Source organism: Pelodiscus sinensis, chromosome 6, assembly GCF_052426305.1.
Source record: "Pelodiscus sinensis isolate ZL-2025 chromosome 6, ASM5242630v1, whole genome shotgun sequence".
Classification (NCBI taxonomy): domain Eukaryota; kingdom Metazoa; phylum Chordata; order Testudines; family Trionychidae; genus Pelodiscus; species Pelodiscus sinensis.
This window is the reverse complement of record NC_143057.1, coordinates 10,266,650-10,292,546: the sequence shown is the minus strand read 5'-3', so window position 1 is coordinate 10,292,546 and position 25,897 is coordinate 10,266,650. Positions and strand designations below refer to the sequence as shown.

Genomic DNA, 25,897 nt, shown 5'->3' with positions numbered 1-25,897 from the left:
ATTAACAAAGTACATAACACCCCTTTCTTACCCCTATGGGTAGTGCTTTCATAATAACTTTTGTGCTTTACTGTGTTTTACACCTTTGCTATTTTACAATAAGCTTCCCTGCATAAAGAAGCCCTGACATATCACCTCTGAATTCAGTCTAACATGTCAGAGACTAATGCAAGGGTAATACATATTGAAGGGCTAGCAGAGAGAAGCACAATGAGAAAAGCAGCTAACAGGAGGAGTTAGAAAAGTGTGAGTTAAAGTAGCCACCAATAGAAGACCTGAAATTATGCATTTTGGAACCTGGCCATGTACAGTAAGTCTTACCAACTTGGTGATTCTGGTCAGTAAGTGGATGATGGTAGGTATAAGGGAGCCCAAGGCCTAGTCTACCTTAACAGTTATGTTGGCCTTGCTACATCCCTTAAGGATGTGAGAAATTAACCCCTACCTCTGAGAGTCAGTGCTGTGCTGGGCTAAACCCCAAGACATGTCCATGTCAATAGCAGAAATAGAAGAACTCTTCCACTGAAGCAGCTAATACCATCGGAAGAGGTGGATTACTTACTACAATGGAAAACCCCCTTCTGTTGTAGGTAACTTGGACATTATGGTGCTAAAGCAACACAGCTATGGCACCCACTCCTGGGCCACTTGGTGTCCGTAGCCATAGACATGACCCAAGATGCCATGAACCCTTTATCTTCAAGATGCTCCAAGAGTTGATTTTCTCTTTCTCGTGTAATGAAACCGTTCCCACTATTGTACCCATTCTGAATTACAATGTGCTTTTTCCAGTTTATTCAAAACAAGGTGTTTCACCCCTCTTGAGTGTAAGCTTCATGATGTTCCTATAGAATAAGTATGTTCTCTTTGAAAACACGCACTGATCTTGTTAAACACTTTTTAAATGAAGAGGTTAAGTTTAGATGGCCAAATAGGCTACAAGGGGGAAAAAAAGGAAAAAATGAAAATAAGACATCATTAGCTTTACAATTAAAAGACAAGGGAAACCTAAAGCAATAGACGAGAACGCAGAAAAATTTAAGAGAGCACAGATGTAATGACATTTATTAAAAGGCATGCTACAACAACTAGAGTTGTTAGGAAAAGAGTTAAGTATAGATACTCAAGTAATAATCAGCAAATACACAAACTTAAAAGAAATGGAATATATTGTATGTACACACGTTCAAATTAATCATGCACTACGCAGTTAGAAAATAATTTTTTAATATTTCATATTCTTTGCATTTATAACATAAGTCATCTCAACAAACATGGAATCCTTTTCCTCCAATGCCACAAACTGCTTTACAAATGAAAGCTGGTACTGTTGCTTATCAAAATATACAAGACAATTGATGTTTTTATAAAAACCATTTTATACTTTAACTTGTTCCCAAAAACCTTTTTTGCCAGGTAAAAAAAGTTGTTACAAATATTTACAACATTTTCTTGTGTTAGATCAACATTTTCTTATGTTAGATCAACATTCTTACAAGCTGAAAAAGGGACCTTTTTGAACAGATCATGTAAAATGAGTGAGTGCCAGTGACTCTCAGCTATTTTTTTCTTGAATACAGTACTAAAAATAGTCCATTAACCTCTTGCCGTATCCCATACCATTTGGTTCACATTAAAATCCCATTTTCCACTAAGTGGTCAATTCACCAATAGTAGATTCAAATAAAAGGTCACTTTGCACTGGGTCTTGTGTCAGAGAGGAGCTTGAGAGAAAAGACAAGTTTTCACAAAGTGTCTCAGTAAAACCAGAACAGACAGTCTTTGGTCAGAGCAATGAGGTGACATTCTGATGCAAGAATTTGCTTGGTCAGCAACTTTTATGACGTGTGCTGCTGTGGGTATGGGATGAAGTTCTGCAGAAACAGAGTAACATACCAAAAAGAATTTGAATGTGGTTTAAAAGACTAATCACAAATATGTAGAGGATCAGACTTCCACTAATGCCACACATATTGTGCAGAGATCCAAGAACTGAAAAACTATTTATGGTGCTGATATTAGCTTGGGAAGGTCCAAGCTTTCCTTCACCTAAACTATTATCAAAGGCTTTCAGCTATACAAGCACCCCCATTTTTCAGGGACTTCCCCAGGCAGAAGCTGTCATAACCACAAGCAGATTATTTTTGGATTCCTGCATACTGCAGTACAATGAACATTGCAATGGTAAAGGCAGAGGGATAACTGAAATGGTATTGAAACACTTGCAATTCACTGCATGTATGGACAATTAGTGGGGCAACATTCATTTGTAATTACATAAATACACATTTTCCTGAAAACAAGAGCACTGATTCCATTTAAGACTGAAATAGATAAGAAAAAAACCCTTACAATTAGGACTACTGAAGGCACATAAACTTTGGTCCCATTTTGGTTTTTTCGTCCATAAAACCCTGAAATTAAGTCTTTTAGAAATTTTCAATTCTGAAAATTCACAATTCCTAATTGTTACAATTTGCTCTGAAAAAAGATTGAAAACAGTCTTGTATAACACACAGCTCTTTAGACAATAGGCATTAAAATTCATTTAAAGAAAAGCCCTGTGCAATCTCAAGTGTTTTGTTTCAGCACAACAGTAAAATATTTTAAGACTGGCAGTTTTGCTCTCATTAACAACAGACCAAGACAAAAGGTAAAGGCAAACAAAAATGGCTTTAAATGCAGTTGCGCTTTCTTTCTTTCTAGTTTAAAAACCACAGTACATGTTAGCAGGTATACCAGAAATTAAAATAGCAAAGTCTGAGACTCTTAGAAAGTAGTTGCACATATCCATATAGCTCCGTCTAATTAAGTGTGTAGCAGAGGGAATGACAATGTGTAACAGAGAGACGCTAAACTGCTATACTTTTTCCAGCAGCAGCAAATATTTACTTCTGCACACAAATAGATGTTTTCAATCGGAAGAACAGGAAATGCCAGATAAGCAACTCTCTTTAGAAGGTGAACTTTTCACCATTTAGGCACAGAATAGGCCTCAGTGTATCAGTGCACAAAGAGAAGTGCTGCTGAAGGAGCAAATGTACAATACAAGATACAGTCAAATTAAGAAAAAGCATAAACATTTTAAAACTTTATGAGCTGCTGTGAATTTGGACTGGCAGAAAACATACTCTAAAAGCACACTGAACATAAGAGCAGAGTTCGGAGTAGTTTTTTTCTGGTTAGTCCCTGCAATGTGGCTTTTACTTATTAAAATTTCTTTGTGCTTAAGTCAAAATGAAGGGGGGGAGTGGGGGGAGGGAAATCTGCATCTGAATGTTTTTGGTACCTGTACTCAGGATATAACTAATACTTTTTTTTTTTTTCATATTCTGCATTAGAAATTTGGGGCTTAAATTATACAGCTGGTCCCTAACTTATGGTCACCTCCACTTATGACCGTCTGCACTTACAACCAAAGCGGTCATAAATGTGGATCCGAGTTACGAACGCGACCCGTGCTTACAAACAGCCAGTTGCAATGTAACTCAATGGGTTCCGAGTTATGGCCAAGCGTTTGGTCTGTAACGCGTTTGTAACTCGGGGACTGGCTGTTTTGCAATGAAAAGTGTCTCTATTTCAAAGCTCACATGCAAGGAACTCTGCATCTATACAAATGGTCTGCCTGCACAGAGCTGCTTCTTGCCAAATTAAGGACTAAACTGTGTAGATGAATTATCAGTTTTTCTCTGAACTCTCTCTAAAGAAATATGTGAGGGACTATTTTTGTTTGTTTTAATATATATAAAGAAACAAATTAAAACTTGACAGAGCTTTAACCATAACTCTCAAATGAAAAACAAATTAAAATGCTCTGCTATTTTTTAAGTTAGTGATATGTCTGCATCTTATGTAAAAGAGTCCTCCCACTAAGACAGAATCCTTAACAAGTACACAAACTAAAAGTTGATAAGGATAACACTACAGATCACCAGCAAAAATGAATTACTGAAGATACAGGATAAATGCATGACAAAACAAAAGTATAAGGAAGATTAGAAATCTCCAATGCCCACCCCTGATTTTTTCTTTTACAAAATCAAAACATCAGAAATCTGTGCCAACCTATGAGCTGTAGGCCTCTACAATTCAAATTGCAAATAATCCAGAACTGACTTTATCCATATACTAAGTGTAGCTACATTTTTTAAGTTAACAAATCAAACGTTCTCATTTTTAATATCACACCAAGAATCCCTCATCTTTTTAGATTAGTTCAAGCATTCCCATCTTCTGCTACAGAGTCAATAAATTAAAATGCATGTTGTGTACATTTGTATACACATACAGCATATTATACATACAGTATACACACACAACCCATTCAGTATTATACATGCCAATACTAATATTCAAACTTAAAAGGTTGCTTTTCTCAGCTTCAATTACATTCATCTCCAGTATAATTCCTTTCCCTCTTAGCAGCAATTCTTAAAAAAAAAAAAAAAAACACCCACACACACCCACACCCCAACAGCGCTGGCCAAGTTATATGGGCATTGTTTTTAATAAATTACACAAGATGTCATCAACAAGTGCAGTAAGGAGACATATTCCATTATAGCCCAAATGCAGCAAGGTACACTTACCTAATAGTCATAGGAGTAGTTCCCCTGATATCAGTGAAACTACTTATGATGTAAAGTTGAGTTCAAGACCTTATGAAAAAAGGGCCTATCTGCAAATGAAGGATGTGAGATTCTACTACAAAAATCAACATAATGTGGCATTCTATTTAAGATAATGTTGTGGAACCAAGGAATCCCATACATTTTAATGAATTATGAAACTGGCTTGAAGTTTTCCCAGGTGGGACCAACTAATTGGAGGTGGCACGAGAGGGATGATCACATATGCCACAAATTACCCTTCATACTTCCCCCTCATTTCATTAAATCTTTGAATAAAAGCACAATATCATATCTATCTAGCCATACCAGCCAGCAATGTTTATATTACAATAAAATGTATGGAGTTTTGACAACTTCATTCTGAAAAGTACTTCATAAAACCTATGTAACTGGGAAAGACAAACCAGATTCCTGCTCCTTACTTTATCATTCTACAGAATTTTTAAAAACATGTTATCCAACTACTGTGGCTCTACAAACTTGCAGAATTCTCCCTGTCTGATAATCCTCAACTGAGATTAGGGAAAGAAAATACAGATTTAATGAAAAAAAGATGAATGTGTCCTGCAGACTGTTAGAGCAGAAAAACTTCATAGCAGTTATAAAAGCAGAAATAAACAACCATTTATGTTTGAGAAGAATATCTCTTAAAAAACTTGATCAAATTCCAGCAGACATAGCTTCTAAAAAGGATATTTCTTTTTTTAAAAAATCCTTAACATTGTGTCACACAATCTGAAATAACTTTAAAATGTATACCAACATTCAACAAAAATAGTAAGAATTGCATCTCAACTTGCTCTCCAAATAGATGTGGAGATTCAATATCAATATTGAAGTTATATTTATGAAGGAAAGCAAGTCAACCTTTTAGTACTGTAAACTCAGTACTGAGGGGAGGGAGAGGAATCCTGAGACAAATTATGAAATATTAAATTAAAATGGAGAAATTCGAATTCATTTTTACAGACAAATATTGGTGTGAGCTAAATTAGTAACCAGATAAATTTGAAGAGGCCTACAGGATGTGCACTGAGTTATCCTAATTCCCACCTCCCCATCTCTATGCCAAAGCACAAAAAAATTGAATTCAGACTATTACTTATTGAAAAAACATTTTAAAACTCACAATGAAAACATTTAAAAACCTAACAGACCAAGAAAAAAAATCTCTCACCAAGCCCACAATACAGCTTTCAAGATACTTTAGATAAAACTCTACGCTATTGTATCATAAGCACATAATAAGGCACGTAATAAGAAATTAAGTAAATACACAGTAATTCTGATTTAAGTAATAGAGATTATAGTGGTACAAAAAACCCGACTTTAATTTATTTTTTTCTAAAGACAACCTTACCAAAAATAACTTTTTAAAAATTTGCCAAACCATATGATAGACCTGAATATTTTCCTTAAAACTGTAAACATTTTTTTTTTCTGAAAAGAAATGTAAAAAGCTGTCTGAAATCTGGACTATTTTCTCCTTTCAAATGCTCCAAAAGTCATATTACACAACATCATTTCACAATAAAACCCCCAAATATCTGAAAGCCATCATTCCGTGATTTTATTTCTAACTATTAGTGTCAATGATGCCACATTTCAAAAGACCATTTATTTTGATTTTATTTTACTTTAATCCAGAGAAAGAGAGAGAGAGAGAAGGCACTGCCTTTCCTCCAATAATTTCATCCCTATAATCAATTGCAGATTTAAAAAAAAATGCATCAGCTATTCAGAAAGATCAGCCAAAATATGGATATACCATTCAATAAAATAAATATTGTTCAATAGATATTCATTGTATAAGCTTGCTTTTCACTGAGAAAAATCAAGCACTCTTTCACATTCAAAAATAGTGTTTAATCCGTACAGAGGAGAGATTTCATCATCTGAAGCTTTCTTTGAATGGAATAATGTAGAGGCTTTGAAATGTTGTGTAAGGCTAATTTGGAACAGAAACTAAGAGGGATCCTGAAATATAATTCAAAGGAGGGAATTTGATTGTAAATATTGAGGCTAAAGATTAATTACATAGAAGAAACTGTTTCTGGAGGAATATTAACCTATAATCACATTACCGGCAGAAAAAAATGGAAAGATCATCCCTTGATTCTTTACTGTGTATACGGATACACATGATCATCAAACTCAGCATGAATTTCATATTTCTTTTTTTAAAGAGGCAGAGTCGGTCTAAGTTGTTTCAGTCTCTGTCTGAAGGTTTTACTGAAACTGTGGTGCAGTCTTAATTGGAAAGGTCACAGAAAAGTCAGATTGTAGATTTGGAGAAAGAAACTCTGAGGTGATGGTTTTCCCCAAGATCATGATTATGAAGCTCAATGAGAGCCTGGATTGCTTCTTCCACAGAGCCCAACTGGATGAGAGCCATTTTGCGATCTTTCCTGAAGTTCAACAGAAGAACAAAATTAATTATAACCAATTTTTGATTGCACTAACACCTCCCAAAAGCTGTGCTAGAGGTTTTCAGCTATTGTATTATCCACTGAAACTTTGTTCAAAAATCCTGTTGAATCTCAGAAATTAAAAAGGATAGATATATATGGCTGGATAGGCCTCTAAAGAAATTTTAAGTATTGGCCATTCAAATGGAGTAATTTTTGCTTATGAATCTGTATTCAACTGATGCCCCAAAATAATGCTAACTCAGTGGTCACCAACGAGTAGATTGGGATCCACTGGTAGATCATGGAGCCTCCGACAGGTGATCCTGACTGATCTGGCCAAGAGGCTATTAAGTGACAGCAAATCAGCTGCTCATCTCCTGCCCTTTGCCTTGGAGCTGCCCCCACCCCTGGGAGCCTCCTGCTTTCTGTGCAGAGCAGGAAGGGAGAGGAGGAGGCGCTGATGTCAGGGTTCCCCTCTCCCACCCTGTACTCTATCTCCACAGAACAGGGGGAAGGGCAGCACAACAGGGCTTGGGATGGAGGTTGTTTGCTGGCTGCTTTTGAGAGTGGTGCAGGGCCAAGGCAGGGGTGAGCCTGCCTTAGCCTCACAGCACCCCCACCAAGAGCCACCTGAGGTCAGCAGTGCCCAGCTGGAGCTAGCTCCGATCCCCTGCCCCCTGAACCCTCCTATACCCCACACCCCTGCCCCAAGCTCAGCTCAGAGCCCCTCTCACACTCCAAAATCCCTTGGCCCAAGACCAGAGCCTGTGTCCCAACCCTCTGCCACTGCCTGGTAAAAGGGAGGGAGAATGAGGAGGGCGCGAGGTAGGATGGAGTGAATAGGGGCAGGGTCTCAGAGAAGGGGCACAAAGGAGGCGGGCCAGGGTATTTGGGTCTGAGGTAGATCCTGGATTGCACTTAAATTCAGAAAGTGATCTTGTGCTTAAAAAGGTTGAAGACCACTGTGCAAACGGGACACTGTACTGCTGCAACGGCCATCTTTCAGGTAATATTTTAGAACCCATAACTCTTTTTGAATGAAATTATTTCCAGTTCTCTGTCCAAATTTCAATCTGGGTATCTACATCCTATCATCTTAAACGTCCCAGGCAATACTAACAGGAATTATATATTATATTTCATTTCCTGTATTGTACAGCGATAGTATGTTCTGTTTACGAGTTTGCTAAAACTCACTGCAAATATAGCTACATCTTTGTCCATAAAATTTATTTGGGTACGCCGTTTCTACACACAAAAATAATTCACTATCCTTCAAGATTAAAATTTCTGTAATAAAATTATTAAATGCTCTAATCTGCACTGAGAACTTACTGGAAGAATTTGAAGGCTTTCACAGTACATCCAGTATCTGCAAAAAGGTTCTTCAGGTCATCAACAGTAACTGAAGGACTATAACAAAAAAATTCTCAAATTAAATATAATCCTGTTATAGACTGTATTTATATGCCTTTTTTGAACTTCCGTGTCAGACTTCCCATGTAAAGTATGAAGTACACATTTTCCCCTGACCATCTTAGGTCTGTATAAACTGGCTCAAGTGTAACTTAACATTTCAGCATTCAACAAATTACCATGACAAGATTTAGGTATTGCCCCCTCATTGCTCACAAATGCAACTGAATGGAATTCATTCAGAACTCAGTTCCAATCCAAGAAAAATCTATTTTTGATATATATGTAACCTGATTTGGACATTTTTACTTTTCAAAGCATGCTGTTTAATTCAGAGCAAACACTGTCCTCTGAATAAGCCTTTGGTAAGGCTTTTTTTAAGCCTTTAGTAAGACTTAAAAAACTTCACAATGTTCCTTTAAGGCAAGGGTGAGTAACTTTTTTGGTCAGGGTCTACACACCAGTGAGAAGCAAAAAACAAAAACAACCTTCCCTCGATCACTCCCCACTCAAAAGAAAAAAACCACTCCTCATAGACTTGGCTCCCAGAAAGCAAAACAATTAAATAAAGTTTAAAAGAAAATACCTCACTGAACTGGCTCAGAGGCTGCTGGTACTATATTGACACTTTCTGATCTGAAAAATTTCCTGATTCTGGACCAGTGAGGTGCCAGACCAGGAAGGTACATCCTATATGAGGAGTCAGTATTTTTAAAACTAAATTTGTCCCTTTCAGGAGTAAAGGAAGTAACTATCTCAAAGACTTGGTCACTCAGAGCTATGTTTGCAAATTAACACCCTGCAAATTCTGTAGTTACAAAGCAATACAGACACTATAATCCATTTTTATGGTTTTTGACCATCGGGCAAAGAATCACTAAATCTTAGCAAACAGAAAAAGGCAAGGGAAAATATTCAGGAATGTCCAAGCTATAGATACTTTAAAAAATCCTCATATTTTTGACAAGTTTCTTTCCCAACTGAGTTGTGCATATTTGGGTACTTACGGAATGTTGGAGAGATGCAGAGTAGTAGATGGAGGGAAGATATTTTGGAAGTTCTTAGAGCCAGGTTTCTTAAAGCGATGTAAAGGGCTATTGCTGTAGTCCTTAGTTAGACCTTGGTCCTCTTGTCCCTCACGAGGAAGCTGAACAGTCTGATGCTTTGAAAGAGTGGCACGGAGCACCTTCCCATAAAGTCTCTGCCCATTCAAGTGGCTCATAGCTAGAACATAAATATTGACAGTAATGTCTAAACAGGAAAACAAAACTAAAACAAATCTCAGCACTGTGAATGCTTCAAGCTTCTGCTGTTTATGGCTGGACATAAGCGTCTCAAGTTTAATGACAACTACTACTCTCATTAAGCAGAGCTCCCATCTTTGACTGCACAATATTAAAATTTTAAACATAACTATAATAGGTGTAATACAACATCTAAATGTAATGATAATACAAAGAAATTCTTCAAATCCAATTGTTGTATTTTTAAAATTTTATATTTGATCAAACATCTACTATATATTTAAGAATTTGTGAACAAGCAAGTCTGTCTGTTCAAGAACTCCTAAACAGGAGGAGGAGCCAGGACCATCAAATTTGTTATGCAGTTTCCTCTTACCATAACTTAAAAGCAAGGTAAGAGTTTGGTTTTTGGGGGGAGGAGGGAGATAAAGCTCTTCCCCCACATACGGTGACACACAAAACCACATGGAAAAGAGACAATCACCGGGCAGGTGAAAGATGTTGGCTGGGGGTTGCATTCCTCCAACCATGAGCCTCCCATTCCTCAAGGGGGCCTTTAGGGAAGGTGGTGGAGGGTGGCTGTAGCACCCCCCCTCCTCCAATTCATATGGTAACATTACATTGCTGACTGTTCCCCTTAGGGAGCGAGGGGCCAGTTAGCTGTATTCCTCACTCTGGCTGGAAAGTGCAGGGGGGAGACAAACGTGGACCAGCCCCAGCTGAGGACATACCCCCTCCCCTAATTGTGCCCGCTGGAACTGCAGCGGCCCTGGTGAGGCACTTCTCACCTGGCCCCAAGCTGCTGCGATGAGAGAGGTCTGGGATTGTCCTCTCTCTCAGGGGCAGCCTGCATACTGCACCCCTCCTCCCAAACCCCACCACAAAGCAATGATGTCAATGAAGAAAAACAAAAATTAAGGATCCAAGCAATGCTGGGTAAATATTCTCATTTAAAATAAAAGAAAAATGCTTTCAACATCTTATTTTGGTACAATATTCTTAGTCTCACACTACAGTAGCTTTCCCTCTGAATATTACAGAAGAAACTCACTTCTTACTTTAGAACAAAAAGCTCAACATGTCAAATTAAGTGCTTTGATATTCCTGTGCCATTCACTGTGAATGCACTAAAATTACTAATGCCTATAAACCATTATCATCAACAGAAATACAAACAGACTCATCCCATTATTAAGCTTCACTGCAGATAACTTGTATTCTTATTACAAGTTTGACAACCCTCCGATCAAACAGAGTTTTAAACTTATTTTTGTACTGACTGGAGACTGGATTTTGCTAGTGGGTTATACTACTGTTTCAGTTATAAGGCAGTAATTGAACTAATTCTGAATTGCAAATTGTGCAGTGGCAGACATCACGCTTCTGAAATTCTAAACCAACTGTTAAAAAAATTAACCACTGTAATGGAAATTGCAGATATCAGTACAACAAACATGTCAATGAAAATCTGGTTATTAGTACCTAGTTGAGCTTGGGTTGCATCTGCCATCTGAACCAAAGCATTTTCTTTTTTGTTAAACATGATCTTCACTCGATGTACATCACCATACACCCCTGTGGACATTGGGAAAATGTACTTTCAATACCTTAACTTGCCTGAAGCATTTGATTATCTATGGTGCAAAACACTCAAAACATCAAGTATGTATTACTGAAGTTAACCAGAAGAAATGGAGAATAATTAATTTATTTAAAACAATTGGGCACGGATCTTTGTATGAAGAGCTTTCACGGTTATGCCTCTGTATGCATTTTTCTGAAGAAGCTAAGAATTAGGTGGCACCTCTTTCAGTGTTAACACCATGAACAGTTATTTTTCACTACCAACTCTGACAACTATATAAAGACTATGGATGTTAACTAACGATTAATTTACTAGTTGAGTAAAGGAACTTCGACAGGAACTTCGCATTCCTCCTTTGAAATTCCCCCCTCCCATAGGGGCTCTTGTACATTTCAAAGGAGGAATGTGGAACTCCAGGTGCAGCCCGGGGACAGTAGTAAGTCCTGCTGATTCCAGGATGCTCACGGGTGCCAGCTTTGAAATGTACAAGAGTCACCAGCATCAGCATGGAGCATGAGGTCAGTGGGGGACTCAATGTCCTCCACTGACTCCGGACTCCATGCTGTGCTGCCACTTTGAAACACCGTGGCAGCGCTTCAAAAGGACAGCGCCTCACAGCTGAAATCAGGATCAGTTGTGCTGAGCTGCCTCATTTCAAAGCAGCACCGCACAGAGCTGACCCCGGACTCCATGCGATGCTGTCCCTTTCAAGCGCTGTTTTAAAGTGGCACTACTGCACAGCTGATCCTGGGGTCAGCTCCTTGCAGTGCTGCTTTGAAATGCCAAGGCAGCATTTCCAAGTGGTGGCTCTGGCAGCGCTGCTGCTTTGAAGTAATCTCCCCCACCTCTATCTGATGGAGGCAGCAAGGGGTAGGGAAATCAACTTTGTTGACTGACTATCCGATAAGCAAATAGGCGACTAGTCCTTAAAGACAGGGTCTTAGTTGGTGACAATGTATAGAACAGATCAACCAAGACACCAGTAAATCATCAACTACAAGAATCTGTGTATATATGAACCATTCACTTTATTTCCTCTGGTGCTGTTTCTTCCTGCCCTACGTTGGTAATACAAACTTTTTAAACATAAAGAGCACATACTCAGAACCTACTTCGGCATCATATCTAGGTTGGTCTTCCTAGGCCATTCCATGGATTTATTTTATTTTTCCTGCTTTGAAAGTCCTTCTCCCCCGTACTCCTATCACTACTGATCCACATGATCATCATCTTAAACCCAGAATATTTTCCGGGGATTTCCAGTTTAAAAACATGCAAGCGTGCCTCAAATGTAGGCCATTTGACAGGACAGGGTAACTTATACTTTACAGAATAAGAAACAAAAATGAAGTAATAATTAAGTCAGTTTAACCAGATGAACAATGCTGATCCTGTAATTTTTCACTGTACATTTCACACAATGTTCTATAACAGAGGTAATAAAAACTTTACCAAATAGGATAAAGAGTCCATGAGGTGTGACAGCCTGTATAAATGACAAAACAAAACATTTAAGACCATTTGAATATATAAAAAATGCATGCCATAAGTAATTAGAGCCAACTGTTTTGGTCACTAATGGGTAGAAACAGCATAAAGCCTCTTAACAGGCATATCGCAATAGTTCACAATCCAATATGCTGAATTCTTTGTTTTTTGCAACAGTAAAAACTTGCCTATTCTAGAGCAGCTGTTTTCAAATTGTAGGCTGGGATCCCTAAGTGGGTTATGACCTCGTTTTACTGAGGTCACTAGAGCTGGTGTTAGACTCAGTAGGGCCCAGAGCCAAAGTCAGAGAACAGGCCCTACTGCCTGGGGCTTCCGTGGTATGTGGCAGGACTCTGGGTTTGACTTCATACCTGGCAAGCAGGGCTCAGGTTACAGGCCCCCATTCCTGTGATGAAACCTTGGGGGTTGGCTTTGGCCCTCAGGCCCAGGTGGAGGGGCTTAGGTGAGTTCAGTCTGGTTCTTTAGGATCTTTCAGAAATGTTTCTTGTCAGATGGGGGTCACGGTGCAATGAAGTTTGAGAACTCCTACTAAACAGCATGCAGCTACTTCAAACTTAGTGTACGTAGCTACTACATGAAAATAATCTGCATGAACCAATTCTTGTTTTCAAACTAGTTCTCATTCACTAAAGCACTCAAGCTTATGCTTCAGTGTTTTCTGAATAGGGATGGTTTGTTGAATCAGAATCTAGAGGAACAGAGTAAATAAACTTCTTTTTTAAACCAGGAGATACATTTTATATTCTAACTCTTGTCAGTTTAAGAAACAGCAGCAAACTTCTTTAGGAAAATAAGGCTGTTTACTTAAACACATCTTGACACAAGCTCCAAATTCAGCTATGTACACTTGCCTCATTTGAATAAAAAATAAATACCTACGTAGAGAGAAGAATTTAGGAAGGTGAGCTTCCTAAATTCAGGCATCATGCTGGAGCTCCTGCTGCAGGCTCAACAGCATAGCTAGGAGCTACATGCAGGAAGGGGATGAAGTTGAAACATATACATGCAGCTACTAGAAGAACTGTCCCAAACACAGTAATTACTGAAGCACACACAAATGGTATCCTTATAAAAAAAACTTCAACAGGGATACTCTCCAAGTTGCACATGTCAAGCGTTCTCAGTTTTAGATTATCTTTTCAAAAAAATATTTTGGTCTGATAATTTTACTGCAAATGTATCGAAGTTAACAATAACAATAAGAAGTCAGGAAGATTAAAAACACAATGAATTTAGATGGTTACATTTATCAATTGATTTCCAAAAAGTGGTTCCTGAATATATATGTTAAAGGATACTCACAGGCCTCAATGTTACTTTTGGACTCTTAAACCATCTGTGATTTTATTCCAGAGAAAAATGCCAAAGCTTGGAAAGAACTGGAAAAACCTTAAACAATGAATCATCTCTTGCAGCACCTTAGAGACTTAACAAAACATATAGATGGTGGGATGAGCTTTCGTGGGCACAACCCAGTGGTGACCATGAAAGCTCACGATAGAGACTAACAAAACATGTAGATTGTAAGGTGCTTCAAGACTATTCCTTGTTTTTTATGTTTTTCCAGTTACAGACTAACTCAGCTACTCCTCTGAAAGTTGAAAAGAATAGTTACAGTTTAGAAGGGCACTTATGGCCACTCTTCAAGCTCGCTACCACCCACCCATTTCTTTTTTCTGGAGAATCCGATGGCGTCCTGTGTCCAATTTAGATTTTAGGAAAAACATTTTAATATATATTCTATGCCCATATCAAACTACCACCAACTACTTGAATTGTCTGTTTCCCCACCATCCAAGCTTACATCAGCATTGAGGTTGCTGACAAGCAAAACAGAATTTCCTGGAACACCAGTAACTCCGGGAATAGCCATTCGTCCAGTCATTGCAGAGGTGGTAATTGTGAGAGGACCAAGTGCTCCAGGAACTGCTGGGACTGAAAGACCTGAAAAACAACACTCATCTTATACCCCAAAGGAAGAGGGGAAACTATTTCAGAAGGCTAAAAGCAATTCCAATTAGGTAATATTTTAAAAATAAATTCAACATCCAATAATGAAGTGCATCAAATGCATAGGTTAGCTGGTTCTCCCAAAAGACTGTTTATGATAGACGCAGGCCAATGGTTCCTCTTTTCCTAGGATAAAAAATCCAAACCCAACAAAAATAGATCCTTAGGATCAGAGGGGCACATGGGCAGGTGGGCTATTTTGGGAGCTGAACGAGTGCTACTGAAGCTTGCTTTTTAACCACAGACTTCTGGATCTTGCACTTTTCAGCGTCATTACAAAATACAAGCCTACTACATACAAACCTTGTTATCCAGCACTTGAATAACCAAAAAACTCTGTTAATTAGCACCTTCCAACAGACAGCAATACCGTTCCCCATTCGGTTAACCGGAAAAATTCTGGTAGCCATCTGGCATAATTTTTCGGCACTTGTGGAAGTTGCATTTGCAAGCTTTGTGGCAGTAAAGATTGTTACTTGTCCTGTCTGAATACAGACCTACCTCTTTTCCTGTCTCTGAGTACAGTCGATTATTATGGCTGGCAGTACACTAGCAACAGGCAAAGGACAGAAAATTGGTTGTGCTGACCATAACCCAGAAATTGGACCTAATTAGGAATTTTGAAAGAGGAGAAAACAGGTGCCAACTGATGCAAGAATTTGGTTTTGGCTCACCGATGATCTACGGTATTAAGAAGCAGAAGGCAGAACTGATAAAATTCATGTCAAGTGCCCTAATGAGCAAAGCAATTGAGAAATGCCGTACTATGCAAAAACCAAAATTGAAGCAATTAGACAACATGCTCTATGAATGATTTTCCTGGAAGTATTCTGAGGGAGCTCCAATTTCTGGCCCAATAGTGATTGAAAAGGTCAAGAACTTATCAGCAGATGAAAATGAGTGAGGCCTGTGTTTTTTCTGATGGTTGGTTGGTATGCTTTAAGGTGCAACATGGTATCAGAGGCCTTGATATCTCTAAAGAAAAACAGTCTGCTGATTATGAAGCGGCAGAGAAATAGTGTGTTTTTTAAGAAGCTGATTCGTGAGCATGGCGTAACCCTAGAGAACCTCTAACAAGACTGATGAAATGGGATTCTTGGTGTTGCCTGCTGTCTTCCACCCTTGCTGGAACAAGTGAAGTTAGTGCATCTGTATTCAAGAGGAACAAGGACTGCATCACTCTGCTTATATGTGCAAATGCTTCTGGCACACCCATAATCAAGCTGCTCATGATTTCAAATTTCAAGTGGCCAAGAGGATTCAAGGATACTGTCCATCTGACAGTGAAGTACAAGGCCTGGTCTAATGCATGGATGGACAAGGACATATTTTTAATTGTTCCACCATATCTTTGTTCCTGCTGTGAAAGACCTCCTGAAAGAACTTGGGCGTGCCAGAAGACACAGGTCATTCTGCTTTTAGATAACTGTGAAGGTCACTTCTGAACAAAGCTTGTGTCTGGCAATATTTTCATGGTGTTCCTGACTATAGATGTTAGCTTATTTATTCAGCCAATGGATCGGGGAATTATTCAAAACCAGAAGCTCAACTCTGAAGGGACAATCCAAGACTCTCAGTCACGGTACAGCATTAAGGATGCAATCTTCAATGGGGCATGTGCCTGGTCTGCTGTTAAGCCTATAACTTTGAAGGGAACATGGAGAAATTGTGGGTGGAAGTGATATTTATGGAGGGGTCCTCTGACAAAGAATTTCAAGACTTTAACTTAAGAGCAAAAAGGAGAACATAACAGGAGATACCTGATGTCCTTCAAAATGGTGACCCCACAAACCCAATCACTAAACTGAAGTATAATAAAATTGAAGAGGATAATCATCGATCAAGGCTTAGATGTTAGAAAAACCCTGAAAGACTCTGAAATAACAGAAACAGTTGTCCATCCAGAGAGAAGTACCTGTACTGAGGATGACATTCAGAGGAAGAAGAAAATACTGAAGAAACCAAAATTGCTGAAGAAAATACTGAAGAAACCAAAACCAGATTATTGCTGCACTGTGTCTGGAAACTTTGGTGCAGTTTGCTGAGCAGCAGTCTTATTCTGCTCAGGAACTCATGCAGATTATCCCGAAAAATTTCCTGAAGAAAAGGCAACTGACTTGCAGGCAAGCAAACATCTTCAGGATGCTTCAAAAAGCTTCTGCAACTTGTGCCACTGGTCCAGCACCATCAGACAGCAGAAATTGTTGATATTGATGACTAAGGCAACAGAGGAGCAGTAAATTACAGTAATGGATACCATAATACTGTTTTGTTATCAGTTGCAGTGTATATACTGTAGTAATAAAGTTAAAAGTTGTAGTGTTAAGTATGGCTATTTTATTCCATTCAGTTAAAAATATCAGTAGTGTTTAATATGCAGAATAGTGTTAAAAATTGTAGTGTATTTAGTAATACTCTAGTGATAAAAGTTGTAGTGTTAAAAATGGTTATTTTATTTTTTAAACATTTTTGTGTTCAAAAAAGTTGAATCAACTGGCACATTTATTTAACGGACAACACTCATTCCCCAACCATGCTGAGTAACAAAGTTTGTATTGTACCTCAAAATAAAATGACAGTGACTTATAAGGCAATATTGCGTAATAAAATTGTAAGCATGTTTCTCAAAAAGCTAAGAGTAGCAAAAAAGCTACAGCAAAATAATGATTTGTAGAATTACAGACTGCTACAGTTATATCACTTGCAAGTAGCCCTTTTTTTCTGTGTGTAATTTCTTAATAGTATCAGAAGCCAGTGCTCAAGTGATGGACAGTACATCATGGCAACATACAATTCTTAAAATAAATTGTAATTAGTGATTCTGTGGTTAGTATGCTATACAAACAGGTAGACTGACTGCTCTTAACGAACACTTATAAATCTTGATATCACTACATATCACTTTGTCGAGCTGAATTTCAACATTTTAAGGCAGTCTAATTTACCAAACCAAACAAAAAAAAAAATACTTACCTGCAGCTTGAGGAAAGCCAATGGCTGGGGCAAATCCAGCTGCCCCTGCATATGGTGAAGAGATTATTCCTGGTGTGCCTAGAATTCAGACACATTCAATTAAAAACCTATTCCATCATATTAGCAAATAGAAAGATTGTCAGTAGACATACATTTCATATCACTGAAAGAAAAAAAAAAGCAGTCACCTGCTCTACAATTCAATTCATTTTACACTTCCCAATTCCCCCCCCCCCATATGCTACCCATCTTTCATTTACAATACATAACATTTCTAGAAGTTTTCAAGGGGAGAACATTAATCTAACAAACAAACTGATATAGCCTGAAACAATGTATCAGAGGGGCATGAACTGCCCCATTGATTTTAATGGCTTATCTCTGAAACCTCAATGTCAGTTTATATATTAGTGATAGAAATGTAGCCTTGTTAGTCTGGTGTAGCTGAAACAAAAAACAGGACTATGTAGCACTTTAAAGACTAACAAAGATGGTTTATTAGGTAATGAGCTTTCATGGGCCAGAGCCACTTCCTCAGATCAAATAGTGGAAGAAAATTGTTACAACCATATATACCAAAGGATACAATTAAAAAAAATGAACACATATTAAAAGAACAAATCAAATTTCAGAACAGAAGTGGATGGGGGGGGGGGGCGGTAAATGTCTGTGAGTTAATGATATTAGAGGTGATAATTGGGGAAGCTATCTTTGTAACGGGTAAGATAATTAATGTCTTTGTTTCAGCTTAGGTGTAAAGTGTTGAATTTAAGCATGAATGACAGTTCAGAAGATTCTCTTTCAAGTGTAGTCTTAAAAGGTCTTTGAAGCAGGATGCAGGGAATCAAGTGGTTGAGACAATGTCCTTTCTGGTTGAAATGACAAGAAAGTTTTTTCTTTGTGATCCTGTCTGATATCTGTTTTGTGGGCATTGATTCTTTGGTGAAGTGTCTGAGACCTTTGTCCGATGTACATAGCAGAAGAACACTTTCAGCACATGATAGCATAAATTATATTTCTGGATGAGCAGGAATATGTGCTCTTGATCTTATAACTCACTTGGTTAGGCCCAAAAAGGTTTCAGCAGAGTGAATAAGAGGACAAAGCTGGCAATGGGGTTTGTTGCAAGGGAAGGTACCAGGGTTGGTATTAGTGTGGTATGTCCTGTGGTTGTTGGTAAGAATCATCTTGAGGTTAGGTCGTTGTCTATAGGAGACTATGGGTCTGTATCGCAGAGACTCTTGGAGTTTAGTATTCTGTTCCAGTACAGGCTGTAGTTTATTGATAATGTGTTGGACAGGTTTAAGTTGGGGGCTGCAGGTGATGACAAGTAGTGTTCTATTGTTGGTTTTCTTGGGTCTGTCTTGAAGTAGATGGTTTCTAGGTATTCATCTGGCTCTTTCAATTTGCTTTTTTTTCTCTCCGGGTAGTTGAGGTTTATAAATGCTTGGTAGAGATCCTGAAGTTTCTGGTCTCTGTCAGTGGGATTAGAGCAGATGCGGTTGTATTGAAGGGCTTGGCTATAGATGACGGATCGTATGGTGTGTTCTGGATGGGAGCTGGAGGCATGTAGGTAACTGTATGAGTCAGTGGGTTTTCTGTAGGGAGTGGTGTCTAATTTTCCATTGCTGATTTGTACTGTGGTGTCCAGGAAATGGATCTCTCGTGTAGAATGGTCCAGGCTGAGATTGATGGTGGGGTGTAGGTTGTTAAAATCTCTGTGGAAAATCTCAACTACCCACCCGGAGAAATAAAATAAGCAAATTGAAAGAGCCAGACGAATACCTAGAAACCATCTACTTCAAAGCATCCCCCTTCTGTTCTGAAATTTGATTTGTCCTTTTCATGTGTGTTCATTTTTTTAATTGTATCCTTTGGTATATATGGTTCTGACAATTTTCTTCCAGTATTTGATCTGAGGAAGTGGGTCAGGCCCACAAAAGCTCATAACCTATTAAACCATCTTGTTAGTCTTTAAAGTGCTACATAGTCCTGGTTTTTGTTTCAGTTTATATATTAGGCCTTGTTTACACTACTCCAGGCCGTGGACTTAAGTTATGCAATTTAAGCTACTTGAATACTGCGGTATCTTTACTGTGGTAAATCGACAGCTAGCACTCTGCCATCAAATCTGCCTACTCTTCTTGTTGTGCTGGAGTACTGGAATGAACGGGAAAGCACTCGGCAGTCAATTTATCGTGTGTCGTCCCATCTAGTCTAGTATGCTAGATGTGATGAATCAGCCCCTGCTGATATGATCACTACCCGTGGTTCTATCCCTTAGTCAAAACATGACTTCAGTGTTAACGCTCTCATGGCTAATGAGTGTAAAAGAAATACTTAGTAAATGCACTTATTCTATCACAACCTGCTTCCCATGCTTTCAAAAATGCTAACATTCCCACTTGCTGAGCTTCTCTTTGTAATGATGAAGGCTACAAACTGGAAATCAGGAAACATACATGGACTAAATATAATAAAATTTGCTTATTTTACAGTTTGCATCATCATCTAGGTTTTAAAATCACCCAACTACCCTGAAGAGCACACAGATTGATGTTCTGTACACACAAACCCTCCCCCTTTTCAAAAGGAAATGTTCGGGGGGGGGGGGGGGAGATGGAGAGAATCTATTTATTCACTGAATTACATTTCTCTCAAGTGGTGGACTAAAATGTAGTGTATATATAGGGCCCTTCATTTTTGTTTTTTATTTAATTTCACCCAGCAATTTATCCGTGTTTATTACAAAAACAAAACAACAACAAAGGTGAAAATTGGTGAAAAAGAACTATTTCTGGGTAAATATCAGCGTTTATTTTGGTGGACAGAATGATGGGGGGAAATATTCAGTAGATTAATGCTTTAATGAATAGCATTCAATATTGTTTTCTGCAGAACTAGAACAGAACCCAAAACAAATGCGACCACTGAGTTTAAGAAAACAATATATCTCTAATCCCCAAATAAAACTTTCCATTTGAATACACAGTTTACTGTTATAGACTTAAAATTATTAGCTTATAAACATTTACATTTAATAAGTAGGCCACATTTCCTTCACATGTACTCAACTTCATCCTTGGTTGGTTTATGTTTATTAAAACTTTTGAATACTTTGTTCTGAAATGTAGTGTGATAGATCTTTAAACCTTCATCTGCTAACATCTTGAAACGTGCATGTGGTGGGTGAGAGTACCATCAGTATGTTCACATGTGCATGCATTTCAGAGCTTGCATTCCTGTTCGTTTATTGTGTAAGTCTTCTAGACTAAAACACAACCTTACATCAAGAGGCAGCTTTGCATATACACAGACTAATACTTCTGAGGGGAAGCCGTGTTAGTCTGTAACTTTAAAAACAAGCAGCAGTCTGGTGGCACCTTAGAGACTAAAACAGGGCCCATGGCGAGTAGATTACAACCCGAAAGAGCCGGCGCAGAGTGATCTGCGCATGTGCAAAATGCAGAACGGCGCAGCTGGCGTGTGGGGCTCACCGCCGCTTGGCGAGCCCTGCTAATAAATATATTCGGTCATGAGCTTTCACGGATAAAACCCACTTCATCAGATGAGTTAGAATGGAAATTACAGAATTCAAGAATATAAAAACAAAAGCAATTACCTACAAATTGTAGGATCAATATTAATAAAGCTAATTAAGTAGCTGGATGTGTACCGTTCATTGCATTTGATATGGAAATGTGAGTATTTCTGTGTATTTCCCAAAGGTGGGGAAAATTGCCTTTGTAGTGCTTAACCAGTTAATACAGCGATTCCCAACCTTTTTCCCATGGAGGAATCCCTAAAATAATTTTTCATATCCCGAGGAACCCCTACCTATGAAAACGTTTGCTTGGCCAGAAAAAGTTAACAGCGGGGAGCGCAATTCAATTACTGCTCAATTTTTTCAAGAACATTTATTTGTAAAGAGAGGTAGAGAGAGAGAGAGAGAAAGAGAGAGAGTGTGATCATCAAATATCCTCCTCCCGCTCCTGCCTCACTCTCTCTTTCTCTTCTCCTTCCCATTCTGCCTCTCACTCGCAGAGCCCAAATGGCTGCTTGCTCCCGCATGGCAGCCTGGCTGAGCAGTGCAGAAGTCAGCCGAGCGCCAGGGCGGGGCCTGAAGCCTCTGTCACACCCTTCGCCTCCTGCCCTGGCGCTTGGCTGACTTCTGCACTGCTCAGCCAGGCTGCCGCATGGGAGCAAGTGGCGTAAGCGGCCGTTTGGAGTGCTGCTTGCGCCACTTGCTCCTGTGCAGCGGCCTGGCTGAATGCCACAGAAGGCAGCCGAGCACCAGGGCAGGAGACGAAGGGCATGACAGATGCTCCAGGCCCCGCCCAGAGTTATTTATTCCACGATTTCTCGCAGAACCCCTGATGATGGTCTACGAACTCAAGTTGGGAAACACTGAGTTAATAATAAGCCCAAGTTGATAATGTCGAACTAATAAATGAACTCTAGTTCAGCTGTCTCCCTCCATATTTGGGGGAGAAAATTGCTTTGTAAAAGAATGGCTACGGTTAAATACATTACTGAAGGTTAAAATCTTTGTCTAGAGGTTTGTGTGTGTTACAATTCCTGATGGCAGATTTGTGTTCAATTATTCTGTGTTGCAGAGACTGCATATATCTCATGTATTTTCTTAACAAAACAAGCTATTTTATATATATTTAAATGATACAAAAGGATGAAAATCAAGGGGAAAAAATACTTTGAAAAACTCAAGGGTTTTTTTTTGTAAAAAATTAGTTTAAACTGAAAATGAAAGGGCTTATCTACACAATATGTAAATAAGTAACATGAACATGGTATGCTCATTTTTAATACTTAGTCTCAAAGACAGAAAACACATTGAATTAGAGAAATTTCCTAAAATATGGAATTTAGTGGGTATAGTTTAATACTGTACAAATTACTACCATAACAACTGAAGCAGACACCTAAGCTCTGACAAATGATTTTGGCAGACCACTACTTCTCTTATCTATAGTCAAAGTGTCCCTTATATAAACAATGCAAAGCATTAATCACACCATACTTTATACTTGTAAAACATTCATTGATGTATTATACTGACATGTTTAGACAATATGGATACTAATCATTTATTCACAGTTCTAATTTTCATTATCATTCATTCCTGAAGAAGCAATGACAAAGGGCTTTTATTTTGCCAGATGGGACCTGCATGTTGGACACCGATACCAAACAGACATGTGAGAATAGAATACAGCTCAAATAGGATGATCAGGAATTCTAGCATCTGTGCAAAATCCTTTGCTATCTAGCTCACTGCAGATTTTAAGCAAACAAAAAATTTATTGTGTCTTATGGAAAAAAAAACCTCTCAAATCAAATGTATTCCAAAACACACCAGAAGTTTTTAAACACAAGAAATACTTCGTATGTTAACATTCTAATAGTTTTAAATACAGCAGTGTATTTTAGTAATTACTTCACAGTTTTTTAAATGTCCAAATCCTAAAATAAGGGCTAAAATCATGTAACATACATACTGGTTATTGTCCACCGTTGTTACTTTATCTGAATTCTCCATCCATCATTGCAGCCTCTACTGTTGTAATGAAGATAGAAGCCCAGGGTTCCAGCTTCTTCACTATCATGCCATCTTATCCTGAGACACTAGAGCCCTGTCTGTACTACCATTTCTACTCATGCTACCGTTGTCGGAAAATCTGAATTACTAGTTCTCCAGTTCAGACACCCTGGCAGAGAGCAACCTGAAATCTACCCTCTCCTAAAGACAGGAATATCTCACTTCTTACCCTCTTCTAAAGACAGGAACAAATCCCCTCTTACATTTCACATGCACATTTAATTCCCACCACTCTTTTCAAAAGAAGGTCTCAGTGCCAGATGGTAGAAATGTGATATTTTTAATCTTTTACTGCTTGTAGTGGTCAGGCTTCTTGTGGCTGTGTACATTTTAATCCTTGGGGTTAGATGACAGGATTAGGCAAACCTTACCACTATCTATACCATCAGTTCCACCCTTTTTGGTGCAGCTGCACTGGTGGAAAATTATTTGTTAATGTAGGCAGGATCTGGCAGAGTAAGTAGGCGGTGCATATATTAGTCTCAGCACATGACCGCGTAATGTATACCTGCATATTTTTTCTTAATCAACTGTACCATAATTACTCTTTCCCTTGGACATGTAAGGCAAATTAGATAAACCTGATTCAAAACAACTTCCCAGAGTTTTAAGTCACGATCTTAAGCAGAGAGACACTCAAGAGTTTACCATGATAGCACACTGATGACTTAAAATAATTCTCTGAGGGATAGCTATGCTCGTTTGTAGCACTTTGACCAGTTGGACTGTAGCATACAAATATATTTTATTTTTGTACTTAACAAGGAAGCATTTGACTCTATCCAACAGCTAGAAACCTCACTTGTCAGCTGTAGCTGCTAGTTGCTGAGAAAGCTGGAAATAGCTGTCAAAACACTAGAGAGCTACACTATGAACATCTCTGACAGCTAGTCAGATCCCTTTTTTTTCATAATTTACATTACCATTAAAGTTGTTTAAATAAATTAGCAATGCCACCAGCACAACCACCATTATATTGGAACTTTGAGTCTCCTCTGCTGCCATGACTGCAACGTATAGGTTGGACCTCCTTGGTCTGGCACCCTAGGGATCTGACTGGTACCAAAAGAAGGATTTATCTGGACCAGGGGAGGTCATTTCAGACCCCTGCTGCTGGCCTGCTCCACCAGGATTCCTGGCTACCGCCACAGCCCAGCTGATCCATGCGCTGAGTCCTGGTCTTCCTGCAGCCCAGATGAACTGCACGCCAGCTCCCTGCCCCCCTCAGCTGAGCTGCGTGCCCGCTTCCGCCCAGATGAGTAGTGCACCAGCTCCCCACCCCCACCAGCCCAGATGGGCCTCATGCAGGCTCCTGTCCTCCTCCCACCTCACAGCTCAGCTGAACCGTGCGTAGGCTTCCTCCTCCCCTGCAGTCCAGCTGAGACACATGCCAGCTCCCACTTCCTTACTCCTGCAGCCCAGATGAACTGCGTGCCAGCTCCTGGCTCCTCCCCTCGCAGTGCAAATGAGCCATGCACCAGCTCCCTGGCCCCCACGCCCCTGCAGCACACCAGGACTCTCTGATCCTGGAACATCCGTGGTCATGCCAGACCACAAATGTTGCCAAACCAAAGAATACTGGATTTTAGAGGTGCAATCGGTAGTAAATGTTAAGCAGCCATGTGGAATACAAGCGTATATGGCTAGAACATATCTTAAATATGATCTATACATTTTTCCAAAAATCCCTAGTATCTTTCAATTATTACCTTTATTCACAATAAATTCTGAAACTACTTAACACACCTTCCGTTTAAGTTTATAAAAGCCAATCAGTAAGCAAAGCAGCTCATATCCCAATACTTCAACTATTTTTCCATACACAATCCCTTCCCCTTCCCACTCCTCTCTCAAAAACATATCAACTTGGAATATTTACTTCCATACCTCATTCCTTAGGGATCATTCAATAAAATTAAAAGATGGCAAATTCAAACCAAATCAAATGGAAATACTTTCCCCCCCATAATGCATACTTACCCAATGATTTTAAAAAAACAAACAGATTTTTTAAAATTTAAATCAGATTTTTTTAAAAAAATAAGTATTACATTTTTCATTTAAAAATAGCAATTACAATTAAATCTTATGAACATGCTACACCTAAATTTACAGTCTCATAAAAATGAATTAATGGCTCTAGCCTGTTCAGCCTAACAACCAGCTCTTGCTTCCTGAGAGTTCTGGGTCTTCAATTTTTGTTTCGCAGCAGATTAGTGTGTGCAAAGACAGACACAAGTTGAAGAGGATGGCTTTTATTCTGTGTTTATGTGATGGTGGCCCAGGACCAAGCACAGCACAGTTAGCTAAAATTATTGTCCGAAGACAGAGACAATATATAGGAAAGGATGGAGGCAGCCTAGAAAGTAACATGGGAATAGACTGGATAGGAAAGGTGAAAACACTATTAGCACACAAAAAGTTTCTTATATTCCTCTACACTTTTGCCACAGAATAACTGTCATGCATTCTAGGTGTAAGACACCATATCGGGAATATTT

General features: G+C 38.8%; 1 protein-coding gene across 4 annotated transcripts in view; it reads right to left on the bottom strand.

Moving 5' to 3' along the window:
• Window positions 1-1,210: 1,210 nt before the first annotated feature.
• The window catches only part of PTBP3 (polypyrimidine tract binding protein 3), a 106,563-nt gene continuing 81,876 nt past the window's right edge, over window positions 1,211-25,897 (bottom strand). For all 4 annotated transcript variants that reach the window (XM_075931420.2, XM_075931422.2, XM_075931419.2 and 1 more), the window contains 7 exons: window positions 17,780-17,857; window positions 14,601-14,740; window positions 12,740-12,773; window positions 11,185-11,277; window positions 9,466-9,682; window positions 8,378-8,455; window positions 1,211-7,039 (listed from right to left, as the gene is read on the bottom strand). In XM_075931420.2, the coding sequence (XP_075787535.1) occupies window positions 6,907-7,039; window positions 8,378-8,455; window positions 9,466-9,682; window positions 11,185-11,277; window positions 12,740-12,773; window positions 14,601-14,740; window positions 17,780-17,857 (773 nt within the window). In that variant the 3' untranslated portion in view covers window positions 1,211-6,906. The remainder of the gene's footprint in view (window positions 7,040-8,377; window positions 8,456-9,465; window positions 9,683-11,184; window positions 11,278-12,739; window positions 12,774-14,600; window positions 14,741-17,779; window positions 17,858-25,897) is intronic.